Raw genomic sequence first — 24,504 nt, 5'->3', positions numbered from 1 at the left:
CTGAGGCTATGACGTCATCGTTTCACTAAAGATCCATTTAGTTTTTCCTGAGGCCCAAAAAAAAAAGTTTTTTCTGAGGCGGCGTTTGGAGATTTACCCACACTGGGACCAGGTTTTAAAAATGTACAGTTTTAGGACAAAACGCCAACATGAGAAATAAAAACTGTTAACAGCCTACTGTATGTGTGTGTGTGTGAGTCAGTGTTAACAGGCAGTTAAGGGGAAAGTTAAGGGAACTTAAGTCAGACAGCTGAGCTCTGAATCCTCTGTTTATTTCACCTCTTAATGTCAAAACTGTGTTTGACCTTCAAATAAAAGTTTAACACTGATCCAGAGTCTGAAACACAGTTTATCCACATCAGACCAGGTTCTGGTCAATAACCACAAGACACAAAACTAAACCTGGTCTGATGAAAACATCACTGTTTTAATGACTCGTTATCTTCTCTGGAAAAGTTTTACACTCACCACAAAACGAAACACAGTTTTCACATGAAGAGGTGAAATAAACAGGATTCAGAGCTCAGCTGTTGAATTTAATTTCCCCTTGACTTTCCCTTTAACTGCTGAATCTGAAGCTAACATCAGTGTTGTTCAGTGTTTCTGGTTTCCCTCTCAGACTGACTGAAGTCCTGAAGATGAGTGTTAATGTGGAGGAAGAGGAGGACGGACCAGAGTCTCCAGGACCCTCCTGCTGGTCTCTGAGGAGTGACGGGTCCAAATATGAACCTCTAAACTTTAGATCTGGATCTGGACCTCCAGAGTCACGGTAAGAGACGGTTTCTACTGTAAACTGAGCTGAAGATGATTCAGTCATTAGACTCATGTGAAGGAAACAGAGAGAAACCAGGAACCAGATCCATCAGACTCTGAAGGTTCACAACAAACCTCAGAGACAGAAACATGCAGACACACTCTGTCCATCAGACTGATGAAGCACAGCGTCCTCATGTTCCTGTGTCATCAGCCTCAGTCAGTGTGAACGTTGCTGCACCAACACTTTAATGATCCACACATCTGAGCCTTTAAACTGAAGTCACAGTAGAGATTAAAGCAGCTGATACACACAGACTTTTATTTTGAAAAGTCAGGAGCCAGACAGGAGTGATCAGTGTTTCCTGTTTCCTGTCTGTGACTGAGCTTCTCCACAACATGTAGTGAAGCTCAGGTGGAGCTGCTGAAGCTTCTGTTGTCAGCTTCAGTCTCCTCACACTGGACCAGAGCTCCAACACAGGTTCATTAGAGCCACACAGCAGCGTCTGGATGAGGAGCTCATTAGTTAAAAGGATAGTTCACCCAAAATTCAAATTTCACTCATTATCTCCTCCCCCTCGTGTGGACTAAGGGCTGGGAGAAGTTTCAGAGTCCTCCGTGGCTTCTCTGAGTTACAGGGGGTCTCGGCGTAGCAGTGCATGTCCATATAACGGTTTCAAATGGATACCAACTGTCTTCGTAACAAAAAGACACCAAAAAAACATCCAAATTACCTCCATGCTGCTCGTATGTAATGTCCGTCTTGTATTGAAGCCCCAAAATGCAAAATTGTTCTGAAGAAAATTAAATAAGTCTATATTTCAAGCTTGTTTGCAGCGGAAGCTCCTCTTCCTGGTCCGTCCAAATCTCGCGAGATTTGCGCCAGCGTCAGTAACCGCATTAACGCCGGCGCACAAGCAGCATGGAGGTATTTGGATGTTTTTTGGTGTGTCTTTTTGTTATGAAGAAAGTACTATCCCTTTAAAGAGCTGATAGGACTCAGTCCAGAACCAGCATCAAACACATGATCAGTGTCTGAAAGAGGAAAACACCACCAACAGCTTCTCAGTCATTTCACACATTTGGAGTAAAAACCAGACGAGACGACGCAGAACTGAAGAGACTCAAACTAAAATGGTAACTGGTAAATGGACTTGCGCTTTACAATGTAATGGTCACATTCACCCTTTCACACAGCGCTGTAGCGCAGGAATCTAACCATTCACACACATTCATGCCCCTAAGGACACATCGGGGGGCAAGTGTGGGTTCAGTGTCTTGCCCAAGGACACTTCTACATGTTGCCAGGAGGAGCCTGGAATCGAACCACCGACCTTCCGGTTAGTGGACGACCCGCTACCTCCTGAGCCACAGCCGCCCACACTAACAGGCAGTTTGTTTCAGAGTCCAGATTTAAAGACCCACTCCCATGAAAATCGTGTTTTTTGAGCTTTTCACATGTTCCTGTGGCATTTTTCTTGTGTTAGAGCACATATCAGCAGAAAAGGAAGTGCAAAATTGCATTTCTGAGTTTTTCTGCCTTCAAATTGCTGTGAACCAATGGCAGACGCAAACTGGCAGTTTCAGGGAGACTGGAGCTGACGTGTCACAGCTCCAGGGGAGGGCACTAGTGCTACAAGCTCCCGCCCCGCTCTGCATCTGGCTCAGAGGTGAAAGCCTTCACAGCTCGGTGAAGCTGTCAAGGTATAACAGGTATAGCTCACCTGGTAGAGCAGCTTGCACCATGAGCAAGGACTATGCTCCAGTCTGGGATCAAATCCCAGTGTGGAGTTTTACGCCTAATGCGCTGAATCTGTAATTGTACAATGTCCAGCTGTCAGCGAGCGGGGGGTGGGGTGCAAGGAGGTGGCTGGGCGGGTGCAGAGCAGCACTGTCTCCGCCCACCCTCCAGAGGTGCATTGCTAATGAGCTGGTTTAAAAAAAAGACCTTTCCTGCATGTCATTCCCCCTCTCTCTGCCTCCCCCTTTCCTGTCTATCTCACTATGTACTATCAAATAAAAGCAAAAAAGCCAAAAAAATATACAACAGAGAAACCAGACCAGTTCATGACCAGGTCTTCATTCAGCTCGTCTCTCTACACTCGTCTTCCTCTACTTTCTCTCTCTGCTCCTCTGCTTCCTGAAGCCCCGCTCCCTTGAGGAGGTTAACCAATCAGAGCTCAGATGTGGAGCTGTGACATGTTGTTGATCCAGAAATGTCTTCACAGAGAGGAGAGGAGTGGTGTCTCTGTGGACCAGCAGCTGTCCTGCTGTGGTCTCTGTCAGGACGTCCTGAAGGATCCAGTCTCCACCAGCTGTGGACACTGGTTCTGCAGACAGTGCTTCACCTCAGACTGGGACCAGTCTGGTTCTTCAGGACCCCCCTCCTGTCCCCAGTGTGGACAAAGACCCAGAACCAGAGGTGAGCTGCAGACAGCCAATCAGAGCAGCTGTGGACAAAGTGAGAGTGAACATCTGTCTGCTGATGTGGTCATTAGTGAAACCAGGACCTGTTGTTTTCTCCAGAGTCATTGTTCCATCACACAGCACTAGGGCTGTAGCCGATATCCGAGTACTCGAGTACTCGCTCGGCCTGAGCGGCATCCGAGCACCATTTCACCTACTCAGATACCCCACACACACACAGCTCGGGCGCAGAATGTTAGAAGATTCATATTAGCCTATGGTTCGTTTTTGGCATAATGTGCTGCGTTTGGGCTATAATTGCACTGCTGCTGACAACCACCTCGTTCTGTGTTAAAAAAATGTATCTGCCAATATTTTATTGTTTATTTAGGCTGAAATGTTAATGGTTCCTTTATTGAAGTGTGCACTGCCGTTATAAGAAAAATGTTTAGCCTATAAACGGGACAATTTACAGTACAGGCCAAAAGTTTGGACACACTCAATGCATTTCCTTTATTTTCATGACTATTTACATTGTAGATTCTCACTGAAATTCCACTAATGAACCCTGACAAGGCACTCTGACACCTGTGAAGTGAAAACCATTTTCGTGTCAGGTTCACCTCTTGAAGCTCATCAAGAGAATGCCAAGAGCAAAAAGCAGTAATCAGAGCAAAGGGGGGCTACTTTGAAGAAACTAGAATTGCTGGGGGCAGAGATAGAGGAGGAGGAGGAAGAAGGAGAGGAAAAAGAAAAGAAGAAAGAGAAGACAAAGAAGAAAAGACATTTACGTTTTCAGTTATTTCACACTTTTTTGTTAATTCCACATGTGTTAATTCATAGTTTTGGTGCCTTCAGTGAGAATAAAGGAAACACATTGAATGAGAAGGTGTGTCCAAACTTTTGGCCTGTACTGTAATTTCGTGGCATTCCTTCTTTTTCTTTTTTTTGTTTTGCTCCTGGGTGAGGGACCCCTCCTCTGTTGCTCACCCTGAGGTTTCTCCGATTTTTCCCTGTTAAAAGGGTTTTCCATGGAGTTTTTCCTCAGTCGATGTGAGGGTCTAAGGACAGAGGATGTTGTTACGATGCCATGTGAAGCCCTTTGAGACAAACTGTTTGTAAAAACGGGCTATACAAATAAAATTGCCTTGCCTTGCCTTGCCTCTTTTAATTGCGAGTGATTTGAGGACGGATCTGTGAGGAAAAATATCACACATGGACAACTGATTGGCTGTTGTATGAAAATAAAAAGTGTGTTATTATGAAATTAGTGTGTTCTTTACTGTCCGATTTACGTGGCTCTCTTCGGCTGCTCCGCTCTCCTCCCACATGCAGCCCTACACAGCACTGACATTTAAGATGATGATTCAAACCTTCTCTTTGTTGTCTGTAGTTTTTCTGTAGCTGATGAAAATAATCTGATCAGATTGTCAGACTCTCTGTCTTCAGTCTGACTCTGTCTCTTGTCTCTCAGCAGATCGTGGTCTGCAGGAGGTTTTAGATCAACATAAGATCAGTCTGAGGAGCAGATGTGAACGAGTGACTGAAGGAACTAAGGGAACAGGAAGTGGAACCCTCCTCAACAGGATCTACACTGAGCTCTACATCACAGAGGGACAGAGTGAAGAGGTTAATACCCAACATGAGGTGAGACAGCTGGAGACAACGTCCAAGAAGAAGACCCTCCATGACACTCCAATCAGGTGCAACGACATCTTTAAAGACTTACCTGTCCAACAGAGAGAGGACGTCTCTACGGTCTCACCTGTCCAACAGAGAGAGGACGTCTCTACGGTCTCACCTGTCCAACGGAGAGAGGACGTCTCTACGGTCTCACCTGTCCAACGGAGAGAGGACGTCTCTACGGTCTCACCTGTCCAACAGAGAGAGGACGTCTCTACGGTCTCACCTGTCCAACAGAGAGAGGACGTCTCTACGGTCTCACCTGTCCAACAGAGAGAGGACGTCTCTACGGTCTCACCTGTCCAACAGAGAGAGGACGTCTCTACGGTCTCACCTGTCCAACAGAGACCCATCAGAGTGGTTTTGACCAACGGCGTCGCTGGCGTTGGAAAAACCGTCTCGGTGCAGAAGTTCAGTCTGGACTGGGCCGAGGGCTTGGAGAACCAAGATGTCAGTCTGCTGGTTCTGCTTTCCTTCAGGGAGCTGAACCTGATCAGAGATCAGCGGTTGAGTCTTCTCAGGCTGCTCCATGTTTTCCATCCAACATTACAGAAGGTCACAGCAGAGCAGCTGGCTGTCTGTAAACTTCTCTTCATCTTTGACGGCCTGGATGAAAGCCGACTGTCACTGGACTTCAACAACAGGGAGGTTGTGTCTGATGTCACACAGACGTCATCAGTCAACGTGCTGCTGACAAACCTCATCCAGGGGAATCTGCTTCCCTCGGCTCTGGTCTGGATCACCTCCAGACCTGCAGCAGCCAATCAGATCCCTCCTACATGTGTCGACAGGGTAACAGAGGTCCGAGGCTTCACTGACGCCCAGATGGAGGAGTACTTCAGGAGGAGGCCCTGTGATGAAGATCTGTCCAGAAGAATCATCTCACACATCCAGACGTCCAGGACCCTCCACATCATGTGTCAAGTCCCAGTCTTCTGCTGGATCAGTGCTACAGTTCTGGAGCACATGTTGACCACAGACCAGAGAGGAGAGCTGCCCAAGACCACGACGGACCTGTTCTCACACTTCCTGCTGGTCCAGACAAAGAGGAAGAAGAACAAGTACGGTGAAGGACATGAGACGAGTCCACAGGAGCTGACGGAGGCCGACAGGGAAGTTCTTCTGAAGCTGGGGAGGCTGGCGTTTGAACAGCTGGAGGAAGGAAACATCATGTTCTACCAAGAAGACCTGGAGCAGTGTGGTCTGGATGTCACAGAGGCCTTGGTGAACTCAGGACTCTGTACTGAGATCTTCAAAAGAGATAGTGTGATCTTCCAGAAAACAGTCTACTGCTTTGTTCATCTGAGTGTTCAGGAGTTTCTGGCTGCAGTCTACATGTTCCACTGTTTCACCAACAGGAACACACAGGTCCTCAAGAAGTTCCTGGGAGAACAACATGATGGTTTAACCCTGGATGAAGACGACAGACAGAGAGACTCAAACCCAAAGTCTGATGATTTAACCCTGATAAAACAAGTTCAGGAACATGATAACAGGGACTTGTCTTCAGAAGAAGAAGAAGAAGAAGAAGAAGAAGAAGAAGAAGAAGAAGAAGAAGAAGAAGGTTTAACCCTGGTTAACTTCCTGCAGAGAGCCATGCAGAAATCCCTCCTCAGTAGAAACGGTCACCTAGACCTGTTTGTTCGCTTCCTTCATGGCCTCTCTCTGAAGTCCAACCAGAGGCTGTTAGGAGGTCTGCTGGGTCAGACAGACAACAGTCCAGAAACCATCCAGAGAACCATCAACAACCTGAAGGAGATGAACAGTTACTGTCCAGACAGAAGCATCAACATCTTCCACTGTCTGACGGAGATGAAGGACCAGTCAGTTCATCAGGAGATCCAACAGTTCCTGGAGTCAGAGAACAGATCAGAGAAGAAACTCTCTGTGATCCAGTGTTCAGCTCTGGCCTACATGCTGCAGATGTCAGAGCAGGTTCTGGACGAGTTGGACCTGAAGAAGTACAAGACATCAGAGGAGGGACGACTGAGACTGATCCCAGCTGTGAGGAACTGCAGGAAGGCTGAGTGAGTCAATAAAACACACACACAGACACACACACACACACACACACACACACACACACACACACACACACACACACACACACACACACACTGCTCAGTGACCCATGGAAATCAATCAGTCCACCTTAAATGTCACCATGACAACTTGTAGCGTGTCCTCAGTCTGGATTAGATCTGTGCAGGACACACACTTTAGTGGTCAGATCGTCTGCTGCTGAAGATGTTTCTACATTTCACCTTGATTTTCTTTGACTTCATTTCATGTTTGGAGAAAATCAATGTGTGTGAGCGTTGTTCAGGTGACACCTGCAGCTCTACACCTGAGCTCACCTGACCACATCCACCTGTGTCGGCCGCAGGAGCCTGGATTAAACATCCATCTGGGCTTTGATGAATGGATGTTGGATGATTCAAGAGGAGGTGGATCTGAATCTGAATGGGTTTTTCCAGCCCAGCCCTGATGAGGATTATTGTTTCATGTCCAACACAAAGAGAGAAGATGAATTGAACCAGAGTGTGAAGAGCACATGTTGATCACATGATGACATGTTGTGTGTGTTTAGTACAAATTGTCTGATTTTACTCTCACACAGTTTGTTTCTTCTCTAATCACAGACTTGTTGGTTGTCGACTCTCAGGGATTCACTATGAAGTCGTTGCCTCAGCTCTGAAGTCCAGCCCCTCCCACCTGACACACCTGGACCTGAGTAGGAACCAGCTGGATGATTCATCAGTGAAGCGTCTGTGTGCTGGACTGGAGAGTCCAAACTGTAGACTGGAGACTCTGAGGTGAGTTCACTGACTGGAGCTGTTGTAGTTGTTTGAAGCTTCAGCTTCTCATTGGTTCATACATGTCAGGATTTGTGTGTGAGGATTTTTCTCAAGAAGCTGAAGAGAGAAAACAGTTGAGATGAGTCCAGAGAGAAGAAGGTGAGAGCTAGAGATGCGCGGATAGGCAATTATTTCATCCGCAACCGCATCACAAAAGTCGTCATCCACCCGCCATCCACCCGAACCAACGTTTTTTCAAAACCACACCCGCCCGCCATCCGCCCGTTGTTGTAGGTCAATATCTAATATGGATGAGGGTGGTCTGGCCTGATGAGTTTCACTTCTACCGCGCGCTGCTGTCATGCAGTGCGCGCCTCTCTCTCTCTTTTGCTCTCTATAACGGGAACAGAGCGCTATGCGGAGATGAACGGAACGAGCCAAAAGCCGAAAATCTATTCCTGACGTCCGCGGTCGATATAAAGTCGATAGGTTTCATTCATCCACGTTTTGACAGACAACACAAACAGCCAGTGATAATGAGTTGCGCCGGAACGACAGCCATGTGGCTCAGCCAGCCAGGTGACGCACACAGCACAACAACACAGCACAGCGACATGTGCAGGCTGCTGCAGCAGTGCAGATCAGGAGTGCGTTCCTCACAAAATGAGTAAGGTGTTGCCATCTCTCATGCACAGACACCAGTGGGCAATTACTGCAGTGCCTGATGAAAATTTGACTGTTTCAAAGAGTGCTGCTCGTTTTTCGTATGTGGGTAACAATATTTAACTAAATGTAGGCTATATATTTTTCCTAATTGGTTCAACCGCCACCCGCCCGAATCTAATTAAAATCTATTTTTTCATCATGTCACCCGCCCGACCCGCGGTTTATCCGCGGACTCCGCGGTTGTGTCCGCAAACCGCGCATCTCTAGTGAGAGCAGTCGTAGTGTTTGTGATTCAGAGCAGCAGAGAACGAGCTCAGCTTCTACAACTGTTGTTTTCAACTCAGACACTTGTTGTTGAAGCAACGTGCAGCACTGATCTGAGAGCAGATATTGAGTTGTGGTCAGAAACACAGCAGCTGGTGGATGTTGTGGAGCTGACAGAACCATGGGAGGAAGCATGAGAGGAAGCAGCTGAGATCCACAGAGCTGGCAGCAGAGGCAGAGGAGGCTGGAAAGCTGCGCTCCAGTGGAGGCTGGCTGTAGGGAGCTGTTGGCAGCTAAAGTCTGCTCCCTGGTAGCTCAACTGGCTGGGAGAGGCTGGAGTGTGAAGCAGGAAGTGAAGAGCACGGCACACACTGCAGCCACTTCCTGTCAATGACTGTGAATGCTGAGAATCAAGGTGAGACAGGTGAGAGCAGAGCTGCTAGTGTTGGTCTTGTTGCTGCTGACATGAAGCAGCTGCAGAGGCTCAGCTGGTTTGTTTGGAGGCTCACCAAGATGGGCTGAAGGTTGTTGCTTCATGTTCACAGAGAAGTTTATTTACTTCAAGCAAGCTGACATGTCTGTAAAACTAGATCTAATTCAAAGTCTGGTGCAAGACCCAAGTTGACGCTCGGTGTGTTCAGGTGCAGTCAGAAGCTCCCGTTTGTGTCATAAACACAGGAATATCAACTCTTGACTTGCTTGAAGTAAATAAACTTCTGGGTGCATGTTTGAGTCGCCATCTGACGCTGTCTGTGGCTTTGAGGGATGTAAACAGCCTAAGCAGGGGAAATTAAATCCGCTCTATTCATCGCTGCCGTGGCGATGCGGGGACAGACACAACTACCGCAAAACAGGAGACATTAAACTGGAAATCTTCAGATTCCTTCTTTTAGACCTGAAATGTTAGGAAAATACAGCCCCGAGTTGAATTTGCCCGGAATTGTCCTTTAATGAGCTGTTTTCTCTCTGTCACTGTTTAACCTGCTTCCTGTTGCTTCAGCTGTTGGACTTTGATTTTCTAAACTTGTTCTTTCTGAAGCTTCTTCAGCTCTGAACAGATGATGAGACACTGAACGCTGTCAACAAGGAGCTTTGTCCTCAACTCACTGCTTTTATTCTTTATTCAGATTGGAGCTCTGCTGGTTGTCAGGGATCAGCTGTTCTTCTCTGGGCTCAGCTCTGAAGTCCAACCCCTCCCACCTGAGACACCTGGACCTGAGCTGGAACATCAAGCTGCAGGATTCAGTAGTGAAGGATCTGAGTGGTTTTCTGGAGAGTCCAGACTGTAGACTGGAGACTCTGAGGTCAGTTCACTGACTGTTGTATCTGATCCACCTACAGTGGATTAAAGTGAACTTGTAAAAATAATGCAAAAATTCTGAAAACATTAAATTGAAATAGATTATTTTCTGTGTTTCTTTATTTAGATTTTAATGCATCATAAGCAGGACATGTCCTTTGATTTGAGTCCAGATGTATTTTCCTGTTTATTCAGATTTTTTATCAAAAATCAAAGTTACACCACTTGACACTGGGTTTCATCATGTCATAGACCCCTGTGCTGTTAGTTCATTGATTTAACCCTGATACGAGTTGATCAATAAAGTTATTGATACACTGAAAAAAGTATAACCTTGCTCAAACTAAAAAAAATGATGTCCAGATATCACATCTAAAATATTTGACTTCACAGAATCTAAATTGAGTAACTTCATATGACCTAATTATTTTATGTTGATGTAAACAATAATACTGCACTTGACTCAACCTTAATTTTTTGCCTTGATCCAAATTATTTTCTTCACTTTTAGTTATTGAACCAAACTAATAAATTGAAATTGAACCAACCTAATGTATTCACTTTTATTTAATTTGAATTGTTTGCATTGACACCAGTTAATTAATTTACATATATCCAAACTATATTTTTTACATTTTATTTGACCCAAAAATAATTTGTTTCCCACCTTATAAACTCTATAAAAAAAGACACTTCGCCAACAGATTACATTAAATGTATTTATTAATCTTAAACATATTAACCATATGCAACATTAACATTATGCAATCGGCCTTCATTTTTTTTAAATCTAAAAGAGGGCAGATATGTGTGTAACCCTGGACTATGACTAAACCTGGATGCTGACTAAAATGATACACTGTATAGCATCCCTAAAGGCACTGCAAGGTGGCAAGGGGAGGAGACGGTGGAGAGAAGAGGAGAAAGGCTGGAGAGGGTGATGTGGAGCTAATTGAAAATTAAATAAAACACAGATGCTTCAACAAAGGGTGATATTGTTGTCATTTCCCTGTAATGCCTGGGGTTAAACATCCAGACATAAAGTTACTTATTTTTTATTTGTATGTGAAATCATTACAACTTGTATAGCCATGTAAGAATACAATTTTCAGGTACTGATCTCTTTTATTTTTCATGCCAATCATTAATTTAAACTAAGACTACCTTTGATTTCTTGGGTTAGTCAGGCCAGGAGAATATATGGAGAGGGGAACAGAGGAAAGGATGAGAGGCAGGAGAGAGGAGGAGAGAGAGCAGGACAGGGCCATGAGGGCAGGGGAGGATATACTGTTAACACACAGGAATAACAGTGAATTGTTTTTGAGAAAACATGCCGTTTTATCACCCTCTGGCAACTGGAATCTCCCTTTGAACTGGGCGGTCTTTATCAATATTGTATCTGAACTTAGAATCTGCTACAACGTTTTCAGCACAGATCTTTAAGAAATACAAGTCAGATAAAAAAATAGATTAGCAAATGAACCAGGACAAACACACACGTGGTAATAGGCCTATACACAGGCTCTATACAATCCGAACTGTAATAACCGGTAAATGAAATTACATTAAATATTATTCACTCACTCAAAGCCCAACAATATAACATAGCCTTAAATGGCTACAGCACCCTTGGCTAGGTGCAACTAAGTGCAGCTGAGGTTCTCCCCCTCATAAAGTGCTGACTTGTGGTTACTACAGGCTACCTCAATATAAATGCAACATCTACTCTGTGTGTAAACACACAAGCATGTGTACGCATGTCACACATACTACTGTGCAGTGTGGAGTTCACCATTCAGTTTGCGAATCTTGGAGCTCATCTTGTTGGAACCAAGCTCCATCAGGATCTTCTGAAGAGCCTCAAAGGTAAACCTGAACCCCTGTGGATATTCCATGTTAAGAGCATAACAGAGTCCAAAGAGCATTACCACTCCAGCTGCCACAGAAGGCAACTCACTGAGAACTTCCACACCATCAATGATGATCCCGATCTCTTTTGGCTGTTGTAGAATGCTGGAGTTCTCTCTAAAGACGAAGACCGCCATGGTGGTACTCTCCAGCTCGGCTTGATCTTTCTGGGACATCTGAGGTCAAATATAGGACAAAATGTACAAGTGAACAACTGATTATTAATCACCACATCCAATAGCAGGGCTTTCAAGCTTCCCCCAGGATTATTAAAGTTGCATCTCATCACGGAGAGACAACAGATTTGGACATACCGTGTATTCTTTTATCAGGTCCTCAACACATTCTCCCAGGTATATGATGAGAGATTTGAGGACACACTCCCTTCTGAGATCAGCATCAGCATCCTGCAGGGACAGTGAAAAAGGGTTACTATGCAGTGTGGAGGATAGGCAAGCTTTTGAATTTCCAGCTCTACCACAAACAGTCGGTGCTTGTACGATTGGATCCATAGCACAATTAATTGAAATCAGAGCGTTACAGGATATGTCAGAGACCACTGACCACTCTTACAAGAGAGATGACTGGATGTCTCTTTGCCAGGTCAGGCCAATCCTGTCTTTTACAGCGCTCTCTCAAGACCTGCCAGTGGTCATTGACATGTTCTCATCCTGGATGTCTCTGCTTTCACTAATTTGTGCTGTGGATGAATGTGGATTTGAGCTGGAATCAAGGTATTGTGCAAGCATCTCGCTGGTTTGTGGAAGAGCTGGTATTTGCACTGGTCACTTCACAGCAAGGTGAGGAGAGCAGTTCCTCCAAATCCCCCAAAATGCAACTCTGTGTGCACCAGAGGAAGGGCACCTGCTGCTAGTGTGTAAAGAACATTTGCAAAGCCCACACATCCTTGCTTGACACACACACACTTCATACCAACAGTTTAAAAAGATACAGCATTTTTCAAATGACTATAACCATAATCACTGAAATAAAAATGGACAAGGATACCTATCCCCATCAGACAAGGGTTAAAATGCTAACTGTTGTTAGTGGTTCATTATATACATCATACCTGATCAAGAAACTCCAGGATCATGGCAGTTTTTGCTTTGGTTGCCCCTCCTCTCTTTTTGATGATCTTCAGTAGCTGCGTGGAGTACTTGTCCAGCTGGGCCATAAATCTCGGCAGCAGGGGAACTGCAGTAACCCGCAGAAACTCTGCATTGATCTGTACATGAGGAAGCAGTGCACAATATATATATTTTAATAATTTTTATTGAAGACAAACTTCGCACAAGCATTCATTTCCCACCTCCAAAGTATGAGTTTTATCTGGTCTCTCCTTTACTAAATTGTCAATTATCAAAATGTATAATTCTTCATACACAAATACCCCTCAATGATCATTTAGGTCCCACTAGAATGTATGGTCTATAACAACCATGTAACAATTGTTCCCCATTTGGTTGTGTTTTGGTTATGATTTGTTATGATTTGTTGTTGTTCATTGCTTCTGTCAAAATTTAGTTAGTTTCATTTGTTGTCCACTGTGTGGAAATTTGTTTTTGGTCTCATAAAAACAACAAGCAGGACAACAACAACAACAACAACAACACTTACACACTTAGTAGTAATTTCAAACTAAATATAATTTTTGATGAAAAAGCAATACTATTACTAGTCTTCACAAAGCCCTGTGGATGTATTATTTCTGAAAAAATGTTTGTTATAATTAGTATGAAAGAGGTTAAGAAAGGTATACCTCTTCCACCTGAAATAGAGCTGGCCATCTTTCCATGAGGTTCTCGATGGAAGGGTTCTGATCTACAACCTCTTGCCTCCTAAACTCGAAGGTCCTGGCCATCTTCTCCCGTATGGTTTTGTCATTGTTTCTCTTCTTTACTTCAGTCAGAAGCAATGTTCTTTCTTGTTCCAGGCTTTCTGGAGTCTCAATGCTGGGCTGAGGATAATAATTGGCCTCACCTCTTCTTGCCTTTTTGTTGTTCTTTGCTGGGCGGGGAAGGGGATCTTCTCGTGACTTGGATTTGAGTGTGTTCACCACGAGCTCAGATGCAAGTCCATGTGACTTCAACTGAGTGCGATAATTGCACATCTTATTCTTGAGTCTCATTTTCCATCCATAGCTCTCATTGAAGGAGTCTGGTTGCCTAAGGCAGGGATGCTTCCTTGTGAGAGCCTCTGCGACATCACTCAGGTCTGCATCATTGGGGTACGCCTTGTAGGAGAAAATCTTCTCTGCCAATCTTTCCAGAATGTCTGACAGCATTTTAGACGTAGGGGTCAGTCTAGTTTGGTTCTTTGTGTATTCAGCATTCCCTTTCTCGAGTTGACCTTCTGTTTCAAAGGAGAAGGTTGGGATGTTGAACTCTTTCGGCCAGGGCTTTGTTCGGAGTCTCTCAGAAGAGCTGCTGCTGAGTATGATTGTGTCATCTGAATCAGTGTGTGTCGATAAGGAGCTTGAATCTAGGTCACTCAAATCAGTTGGGGCACTGTCTATGAATTCAAGAATGAGATCAGTATCAGGAACAGTCGGTATGACCTTGATGGTGGTAAGATCTTTGATCAAGGAGGTTGAGCTTAAGTTAACAAATGCTCCTCCAAAGTCAGTATCTTTGTATTGCAGCCTGATGCCTCCAGTAAGTTTGTATGCTTTTTTGACCTGTTCAATGAGCTCTTCAACAGTGTCTGGCACCAGTGGTAGATCCATCCTCTCTGAGCCGTCGTCACTCAACAAGATGAGGAGTCGTATGGGATTTGCCATATTGACGGATCAAGGGTCCAGGAAGCTGCTTCAATACCAACTAAAATAACAAAGGACAGGGACACACAAAAGACATGGCATCAGCTCCCACTGCAGGTTTCTACAGATGAATAAAAACATTTGTTCTCAACGGTAGCCTATCTGATCTATCGGGTAATGCTTCAACTAATATTATAGATAATACCACAATACAACATAAGTTGATTTTACCCCCAAATTGTGGACAGGCTCCTCTAGGAAGCCCACACAACAATCATGGTTTGAGTTTGAGTAGGCTTCACCAGGTGAGGGGGGTCAGGTTGGGGACTGTTATTACCTGGATGTGTTCAAGAAGTTGAATGTAGATGGTGATGCCCAGGCAACCGATGAAGTGCAGGGTGGGGTCAAAAAACGTCCTGGATGTCTTTACACTGGGGAAGAGACATGAGAGACAACAGGACTCAGTCAGATACAGACACATATGATGAAGAATACTGAACCTCAGCAGGAGGAAGACCGACGAGTGAGCGAGAGAGAGACCCAGGTTAGGAGTTGGGGTCACAACTCATTCTTACCTGGGCGTGTTGAAAAAGGTGTTGGTGTAGATTTTGATGCCCTGACGGCGTGTGTAGTGCAGGAGACTGGAGTCAAACCATGTCCTGGGTGTCTGGAGAAAAAAAAACAGGAGAGACAAAGGGGGAGAGGGAAAGCATTAATTTACATTCAAAACAACCTTGTGTGGGCATAAAGATGACAGGTTAGAGTTGTAATAATGTTTCAGTGTCCCTTTAACTTAGTCCACCATTACAACAGGACTCAGAGACAGATACATGTGATGCAGAATACTGAACCCCAGCAGCAGAGAAATGAGGATTCCTAGAGCGGGAAAGAGGGAGAACCAGGTTGGGGTCAAGGTCAGAACCGTCATTCTTACCTGGGTGTGTTGAGAGGGGTTGACAGATTGTGAGCAAACAGATGTAGTGCAGTAAGCTTGTGTAAAAACACGTCCTGGATGGGTGTGGAGAACAGGGGAGGGGGAAGCAAAGCATTATTTCACATTCACAATCACATTGTGTGAGCATAAAGATGACAGGTTATAATTGTAATAAGTGCAGTGTCAAATTACCCCAGTGGCAATTAAGTGCCCATTTAACATTTCTAGTAGAATGAATTATATGCAAATATGATGTTTTGATGAAAATGCAGACCTTAAACTTGAATATGTCTCTTCAGGGTAATCAAACGCAATCCTCCCACAGTGTAATCCACCAGCGGATATGGATCCGTCAGTTCATCTGGCACCACGAGTATTATGTCTTTGGTGGGGCTCACTTTAAGTTCAAAGGCCCTGAAGTGTTCCCAGTGCCATGCACTCAGCTTCCGAACAATGAAAAAAAGTTTGTCCTTCAGAAACAACATGTGGATGATTTCAGTGAATTCAGGGATCCCTGCCAAAGATCCATAATGCAAGGATCATTCTGCGATCTCCTCTTTCAACACATCGAGATAAAGAGTTGAAACATTTGACACTTCCAGAAGAGATTTTTGAGGGTACATAAATACCTGCTGTGCCATATGAAATTGGTGTCGCTCTGCCAAAGACAACAACACATTCTTGAAAGATCTTATATATCAAACAACTCTTTAAAAAAAACTGTGTTTGGCTTCAAATCTTAAAGTCCAAAGACAAACTAATGGTCTAATATTCAGGGTGATTTGTGAAATGGTTAAAAAGGCGATGTGCAGTGTAGATGCAACATGTTACCTGCTCAGGTTGGATGGAGATATAGGCTACAGCCAGGGAGCTGAAGAGAGCAGCCTTGTGTTTCTGAAAGCATACAAGATAAAATAAACAATTACTACTCTCTGAAGACCACATGATACAGAACCAAGAGGTAAACCTTTATGGGTGGAGAGAGCCAGCGTTTTCTCACCAGCAACAGAGCTCAGCCGCAGAGTAATAGCCACACTAGCTGGATGTTAGCAAGTGCTAGAACGTTTCTCTTTCTCTCTCTTGCAGCACCACAAAGGAAAAATGCAGTCTGGGTGAAGCACTGGAGCCGCGAACGGACGATATCTAACGTTAACTAAAGCCTGGAATGTAGTTAACAAGTATGAGAGCCATTGTAGTGAGCTAGCTCGATGCTAACTTCGACTAGCGTTAGCGGTTAGCATCCGCCGCTAACACCCCCATCCCAGCTCAGCACAACGGCTCTCCTGCTCGGTAACTTATACCAAAACACTGGAGGCTGCCGTTGTTATCGGCCCACGTCTCCAGTGCTTCACTACCGTATTTCCTTACCTTTACGGACCTGACAACTGTTGCTGCCAGGGGCAGGAGGCTACACAATTGAGCCCGAGAGGACGGGCCCAGTCTGCAATACCTATTTAGCCTGGAATGTAGCCTTTTGGCTAACGTTAGCTTACATTACCGACACTTGTAAAGAGTTAGAAAATATATTTATTATTATTCACGGTCATAGCTGCTACTGCCAACTAGCTAGCCAGCTAACGTTACTGCCAGCTAACGTTACAATCATGCCAGGTATCGCCCCATATAAGTACTTAAATTGGGCTATTCTTTGCAATTTTAACAACACAAAACACTAAAACATTAATTATCAGCAACGTCTTTGCTACTTACGTTTATTTTTCGACGAAATCCACCCAGGACGTAAAGAATATCACGATGTCCAGCGTCTGGTCAGCATGCCGAGAGGGAACTACCGGACATTAACATGTGCGCTGACTGAGCAGTGTGCAATGCGCATGCGCAGTTCATTTGACTCAACCTAAAAATATTACCTGCAGGTCATGATGGAAAAAAAATAAATTGAGCGAAATCAAAAACTTTGTTTTGGGTCCTTTGGACGTATATTTAGTTCAGTATAAATCAAACTTGATGTATCTAAATGCAAAAAGAATGAGTTTTACAATCAAATCAATAATTTTATCCTGTTTCAAATGGCAGTTATTAGTTTGAATGAACAACTGCATGTTACACTTTTTTCAGTGTAGGGGTGACCTCCAATAATCGACTATAGTCGATGATTCGATTCAGAGAGCTCTGATTGGACGATCAACCTCGCTGTCGAATGTTGCAAACTGTGGTTATGAAGAAAAGATGGTACCATCGTGAATATATAGAGGAGCTTCCTGCTGCTGAACATCTGGTTTTACTTAGAATTTATCTGTTTTCTTATAAAATAGGAGAAACGGTTTAGATACAAACATCACAGTGAGTGATCGAGCACCGTGACCGTCTCTCTCTCTCTATCTAAATTCAGGCCTTAAGTTTTATTTACAATATTAAACTAAGGGACGCGTTCTCTGTCTATATCGTGCAGCACCTACACACACACACACACACACAAACAACAACAACAACACCAACAACACCACGGTGCTGTGACCTTCGACCTTTGACCCGTCTGAACCAGCACTGATGCTCATATCTTGTCCCCACAACATTCTCCACACACACTCGTTAATTCACAGCACACACTCGTTAATTCACAGCACACACTCGTACTCGTCATCGCTGCACCGTCCCTGAAAGAGAGATGATGATGTCATCGCAGCTTAATGAGTGAGATCAGGAAAAGGATGGATGGAGAACGTCCTGTTATCTGATGCCAACTGAAGAATTAGTTTATTCAGCTGTTTTAACTCTTTTCTCCAGAAAAAGACACGAATGAGATCATGAATCAATGAGGAAAAAACAACATTATTCTACGATTAGTCGACTATGGACAAAATCTGATCAGATTCAACTATGAAAATCCTTAGTGGAGGACACGCCTAAAAATAAAATAAAAATATAATAAAAATAATAATAACAGAGAATCATCATCTGATCAGTTATCCATGAATTAATCTTCTTCTTTTATTCTTTATTCAGATTGAGGAACTGCATCAGCTGTTCTTCTCTGGTCTCAGCTCTGAAGTCCAACCCCTCCCACCTGAGAGAACTGAACCTGAGCATCAACAACCTGCAGGATTCAGGAGTGAAGGATCTGAGTGGTTTTCTGGAGAGTCCAGACTGTAGACTGGAGACTCTGAGGTCAGTTCACTGACTGTTACTGTTGTAGATCTTAGATCTTTGATCCACAACTGAACCTGATTGATCTTCACTCAGAACTTGAATCATTGTCTTTGATTGAATTGATCAATGAGATTTGAAATAGTGGTTGTTGAATATTTGCAGTTGTTGTTGTGTGAGAATGATTCTTCAGTTTCAGCTCATTTCACTCAGTGGTCATGAATAATGTCTGTTCACTTCAGTTCAACCTTCACACACACTCGTATTTCTCTCAGTCAGACGACTCATGTTTTCTAGAAACTCTGGAGAAAATGTCCAGTATCAGCTCATCAACTCACTTCATCTCTATCACAACAATGTGCACAAGATCCTCACAACTCATGTTTGGACAAAGACACTGAAATTCACCTGTTGAAGAAAAAACTCTTCTTTTGATTATCAATGAATTAATCTTCTTCTTTTATTCTTTATTCAGATTGAGGGACTGCAGGTTGTCAGAGATCAGCTGTTCTTCTCTGGTCTCAGCTCTGAAGTCCAACCCCTCCCACCTGAGAGAACTGGACCTGGGTCAGAACTACCTGAAGTCTTCAGACGTGAATGATCTGGATGATCTTGTGAAGAGTCCAGACTGTAGACTGGAGACTGTGGGGTCAGTAGGGGGGCGGAGTCAGTCTGTGCTGCTTTCAGCACTATTGGACTAAAGTCAGTGAGACAATAACAGAGACAACAGTCAGCCAATCAGAGCAGAGAGAGACAACAGTCAGCCAATCAGAATAGAGAGACAACAGTCAGCCAATCAGAGCAGAGAGAGAGAGAGAGAGACAACCACTGATCAATCACCTCTGTCCTCTGCTTATCTTCACAGATGGTTACCCTCCCTCCTGAACCCCCTGATCTGATCTGAGAGCAGCTCCACTGTCTCTCAGAGTCCAGTCCACCATCCTCCCTGTGTGTTCTGGACCTGACAGAGATCATCACTGTCTCTGGACTCATCTGATCCTCTACACACTCTCTACTCCTCCTCCTCCTCCCTCTTCCTCCTCCTCCTCCTCCTCATTCCTCCTCCTCTCTCCTCCTCCTTCTCATCTCTCCTCTTTCCTCTTCCTCCTCCTCCTCCTCCTCCTCCTCCTCTCTCTTTCTCCTCCTCCCTCTTCCTCCTCCTCCTCATTCCTCCTCCTCCTCCTCATCTCTCCTCTTCCTCCTCCCTCCCCATCTCTTCTCCTCCTCATTCCTCCTCTCTCTTCCTCCTCCTACTCCTCCTCCTCCTCATCTCTCCTCCTCCTCCTCCTCATCTCTCCTCTTCCTCCTCCTCCTCCTCATCTCTCCTCCTCCTCTCTCTTCCTCCTCCTCTTCCTCCTCCTCTCTCCTCCTCTTCCTCCTCCTGTTGTCTTCTCCATTCATTCTGATTATTCAGCTCCATCTTGTGGTGTGGTGAAGAACTACAGCTAATTTCCACATTATTCAGTGTTTCTAAACATGATGGAGGTTCAGAACAGGTTACTATGACGACAGTTAACACATTAATGTAAGTGTCATGTTCATAAACACTGACTTTTTTTGTATCATGATAAATTATGTATATTTAAATTTTTATTTTTTACCCTTTTTTAAACTTCTACTTCTTGTACTTATTCTGCTTCTGCAACAAGTATATTTCACTCATGTGGGATCAATAAAAGTCTCATCATATCTTATTATGGTCTGAATAGATAGATAGATAGATAGATAGATAGATAGATAGATAGATAGATAGATAGATAGATAGATAGATAGATAGATAGATAGATAGATAGATAGATAGAGTTGTGTATTTCATCTTTAAACCACCAGTGGGCAACATTTTATTAAAAATCTCATGTGTTTCTTCACCATCGGATTAAAGTCTGAAATAAACATGATTTATTTGCTTTATTTATTGTTGCAAAGACAAAAAGCCTGAATCAAATGTGCATCATGTTGTGCTCACACACTTTTTCTGTTGTGTTGTAAAGATAATAACTCAATAATATATTGATCTAATGAACACGGTCTAATATCAGAAACCAGGTTGTTTCCTCTCTCTAGGTTCACAGCAGGACGATGACTGAAGATAATTATTAACTAGTCAGTAGTAATTCCAGACAAAGGCAATATCTGATCATCAGCAAGATCAGTGTTAATCAATAACTGATAATAAAGATAAAGACTGCAGGTCAGAGATCAGCTGGACTCTTCCTCTGATATCATTTCAGAAATGTGTTTGAGGAAGAGGAGACGTCTGGTTTCTGGTCAGGCTCAGAGTTTGACCTGTGACCTCTGACTGTGTATCAAGGTCACAGGTCAATGTTCGATTCACGACTCGACAAATTATTAATCAAAATGTGCAGTTCTATCGGGATCAGTGTGCTATTGCTTTTCTCTACGGAAAAAAACTGCAACACATTTCTCATAGAGGATGAATGGGAGGAGGTGAAAAAACTAACAAATGATTGGACTTTTTCAAAAGTCTACTGCTCCGGCATACTTTCACCTAGAGACTCAGTTTAAGCTTTAAAATGTAGAATAGAATAGGATGTCTTTATTATCTTTGCAACAAGCACAAAGAAACTGGGAGATCCATCCTCCCCTTAAAAGAGAAGTACAAAAAAAACCCCACCATTAACAAGTAGACCATATTCATGTGTTTCAGTAGATTAGTCAGTCTGCTGCGTAGACACAAGTCTCTTCTATTTCTGTATTAATTAATTTTGATGGTTATTATAATTTTTGATCAATCACTGTTCATTGTGGCCCTCTCAAAATTTCTTGGAGGGAATTTTCTAGTTGTTTACTCCCATTTTGCATCGTGTGCACTGAGTTTATTCTCTGGAATGATGATGTGACCCACGAGCTGGTCACACATCTCTCTGACGGGCTGAAAGCTGCTCTGTTACTGAACAAGATCCTCTGTCTCTGTTTCCTGTCAGGGAGAGAGAGAGATAGGCTGTAACAGAGCTTTAATACAAACATCTACCTTTATACTGTATGGAGCTTTAAGACAAACATCTATGGAGCTTTAATACAAACATCTACCTTTATACTGTATGGAGCTTTAACACAAACATCTATGGAGCTTTAATACAAACATCTACCTTTATACTGTATGGAGCTTTAATACCCTAACCCTTACATTTTTTCAGGGGCAGGGCACACTTTAAAAAAAACCTATTTACTGTTTAATGTAGTCTCTCTCTGTCTCTCTTCCACATGCTTGAGCTTTACATTATGTCCTGGGATTTTCAGCCAACTATGATTACAGAATATATTAGCCTACCCTTTACAGCAGGTAGCCCACACACACACACGATCATAATCTGGAGTTGGTACCCGGGCGCCGCACCGTGGCTGGCCACTGCTCCTCAGGGATGGGTTAAATGCAGAGATAGAATTTCACTGTACTAGCTATACTGTATATGTGACAAATAAAGAACCTTTACCTTTACCTTGCTGTGCTGTCTCTCTCTGTTACTCTGCTCTCTGGACTGGGCTGCCGGGCTGTTCTTTTGGGCTCTGAATAAGTGAGCATGGACAACCCGACCAGACTCGCTGGTTCGTGCCGAAAATATGACTCGGTCAGACTCGGTCGGGCCTCGAGCTTCTTCTTCTTTTTCTCTTTTTTGGCTGCTTACATACGGTAGAAAAATTTAAACACACTAACGTCAGCGTGTCACTTGCAGCACCACGTCGTACCGGGACGGCCCACAGACCCACCAGGAAAACTCCCGGTACTCCCAGTGGCCAGTCGGCCCCTGGAGTATTTCAGGAGCATGGAGCGATGAGGTGAAGAAAAAGAAAAACCATTTTACCAGATGTCTGCTGTTTCCTCCTCCTCCTTCTTTGTTGGTTCTCTGAACATGAAACTCTTGAATCGTGCTCTCTGGCTGGCTGGATTTTCCGTTCGGGCTGCCGTACAAACATGGCGGCGGAAGATGGCGACACTCTCTGAAGCAAGACTCTTCCTATATGTATAAAAGAAGAATTATAAGGTTTCGAAAACCAAACACATTTTATTTTATAGCGATTATACACTTATACTCAATATATTCATGGGTAGTATATTCAGATTTTGCCAATAAATGTGGCCAATTATTACACACCGAACCTTTAAGTTAATAAATATATTTTGTTGAAAGCAACCACGTTGTTTGCAACATGACAAATAACAAACACGAAACTCACCGGTGCACCTTAAAATATACGGTTAAAATCTAATGAATTACAAATACTATGAACCTTCAGGACATCATTTAACTTTTATTAGCTACAGAAATACCAGCATTAACAGTAAATATTTGATATGAACACGTGTTAACCCACAGCCAGCTGCAGTACTTTACACAAAGTATTTCAGAACACATTGAATAACAGGTTCTTTTACACAGCATGTAGTCAGAAAATGTCTGCTGCTCAGCAGTATTTACTAAGATATTCTCACTCACCACTTCAAAGCCATTAACACTGTTAGGCTAACCCAATAGGATTTTAACTTTAATAAGCATTGCAGCGAGTGGATTGTATTAGCACTAGCATGGACCGACGCAGTTTACAACGGCAACAATTATCATCATGGTTAAAGGGATAGTTCACCCAAAATTCAAATTTCACTCATTATCTTCTCACCCTCATGACGACTAAGAGCTGTGAGAATTTTCAGAGTCCTCAGTTCCTTCTCTGTGTTACGGGGGGTCCGTGCAGCAGTATTTGTCCATATAATGGTTGTCAATGGACACCAACTTTCTTCGTCCAAAAAGACACACCAAAAAACATCCAAATACCTCCATAGTGCTCGTCTGTAATGTCCCTCTTGTACTGAAGCCCCGACATGAGAAATTGTTCCGAAAAAAATTAAATAAGTCTATATTTTAAGCTTGTTCGTAGCGGAAGCTCCCAGTGTCTCAGTTCACTGCTCTTCCTGTGTCAGTGCCAATCTCGCGTGATTTGCACTGACCGGCGGAAAAATTTCTCATGTCGGGGCTTCAAGACAAGAGGGACATTACAGACGAGCAGTATGGAGGTATTTGGATGTTTTTTGGTGTGTCTTTTTGGACAAAGAAAGTTGGTGTCCATTGACAACCATTATATGGACAAATACTGCTGCACGGACCCCCCCGTAACTCAGAGAAGGAACGGAGGACTCTGAAAATTCTCACAGCTCTTAGTTGACATGAGGGTGAGTAGATAATGAGTGAAATTTGAATTTTGGGTGAACTATCCCTTTAACGGAAACATCAGTCAGCTGACTACATATTAAAACTCACCTGTCCTCACCTGACCAGCTGGTCTTCACTCAGGAAGTGGATGAAGCATTTCACTGGCTACCGTGCACCTCCACTTGACTCTGCTATTTGACCGACTTTATCATTTTTAAATGTGTGTGTTTATTTTGAGTGCTTTTATGTAAAATATGAAACTATTTATTTCAAGTGCATTTTTAAACATGAATTAATAATAATTGCTCTGGGCTACAAATGACCAGAGACAAACCTATCCCACAGTGTTAAATGTGTGTTCAGGGAAAGTTTATCCAAACTAGAAACAGGGAGCAGGATGTTAGAGCCAAAGCAGCTCGAGAACTGGTTCACACAGGCAGAGCAGGACCAACAGACCCAGAGTCCAGAGACCGGCTTAGGTTTGCACTGAAGTGTGCCCTCATTTGAGGAAATAAATTATCTAATTGTAACTCATAATGTGTTAATATAACTGAATTTTATCACACTTTCTTTGGAGACAAGCTTATTTATGTCTGTATGATATGGTTTGTTGACCTAGAGGTGATGGAGTTCTCTTGTTTGGACACTAGGGGGCAGAATTAGACCAGGGATTGTGGTGGGGCATGTCTGGTTGTGTCACTGTTTCTTTCCTGTGTTTGTCAGGTGATTATTGTCTCAAACCTAAAGGAATTACT

General features: G+C 43.6%; 2 protein-coding genes across 2 annotated transcripts in view; both read left to right on the top strand.

The window, feature by feature from the left end:
* Positions 1-638: 638 nt before the first annotated feature.
* The window catches only part of LOC310989792 (protein NLRC3-like), a gene marked incomplete at both ends in the record, with an annotated part of 103,873 nt that continues 80,007 nt past the window's right edge, over positions 639-24,504 (top strand). The window contains 4 exons of the mRNA XM_083976941.1: positions 639-769; positions 968-972; positions 1,999-2,093; positions 3,001-3,205. Coding sequence (XP_083833067.1) covers positions 639-769; positions 968-972; positions 1,999-2,093; positions 3,001-3,205 — 436 coding nt within the window. The remainder of the gene's footprint in view (positions 770-967; positions 973-1,998; positions 2,094-3,000; positions 3,206-24,504) is intronic.
* On the top strand, positions 3,456-9,887 carry LOC310989729 (protein NLRC3-like; the record flags this gene model as incomplete). The annotated part of the gene is made up of 6 exons (XM_083976876.1): positions 3,456-3,507; positions 4,637-4,899; positions 5,188-6,244; positions 6,407-6,869; positions 7,485-7,658; positions 9,698-9,887. 6 exons carry the CDS (start codon positions 3,456-3,458, stop codon positions 9,885-9,887), a joined length of 2,199 nt encoding a protein of 732 aa, XP_083833002.1.

The sequence above is a fragment of the Trachurus trachurus genome, assembly GCF_905171665.1.
Source record: "Trachurus trachurus genome assembly, chromosome: 8".
Classification (NCBI taxonomy): domain Eukaryota; kingdom Metazoa; phylum Chordata; class Actinopteri; order Carangiformes; family Carangidae; genus Trachurus; species Trachurus trachurus.
Note: the sequence above shows the minus strand (reverse complement) of the source record. Positions and strands in the feature narration are given on the sequence as shown.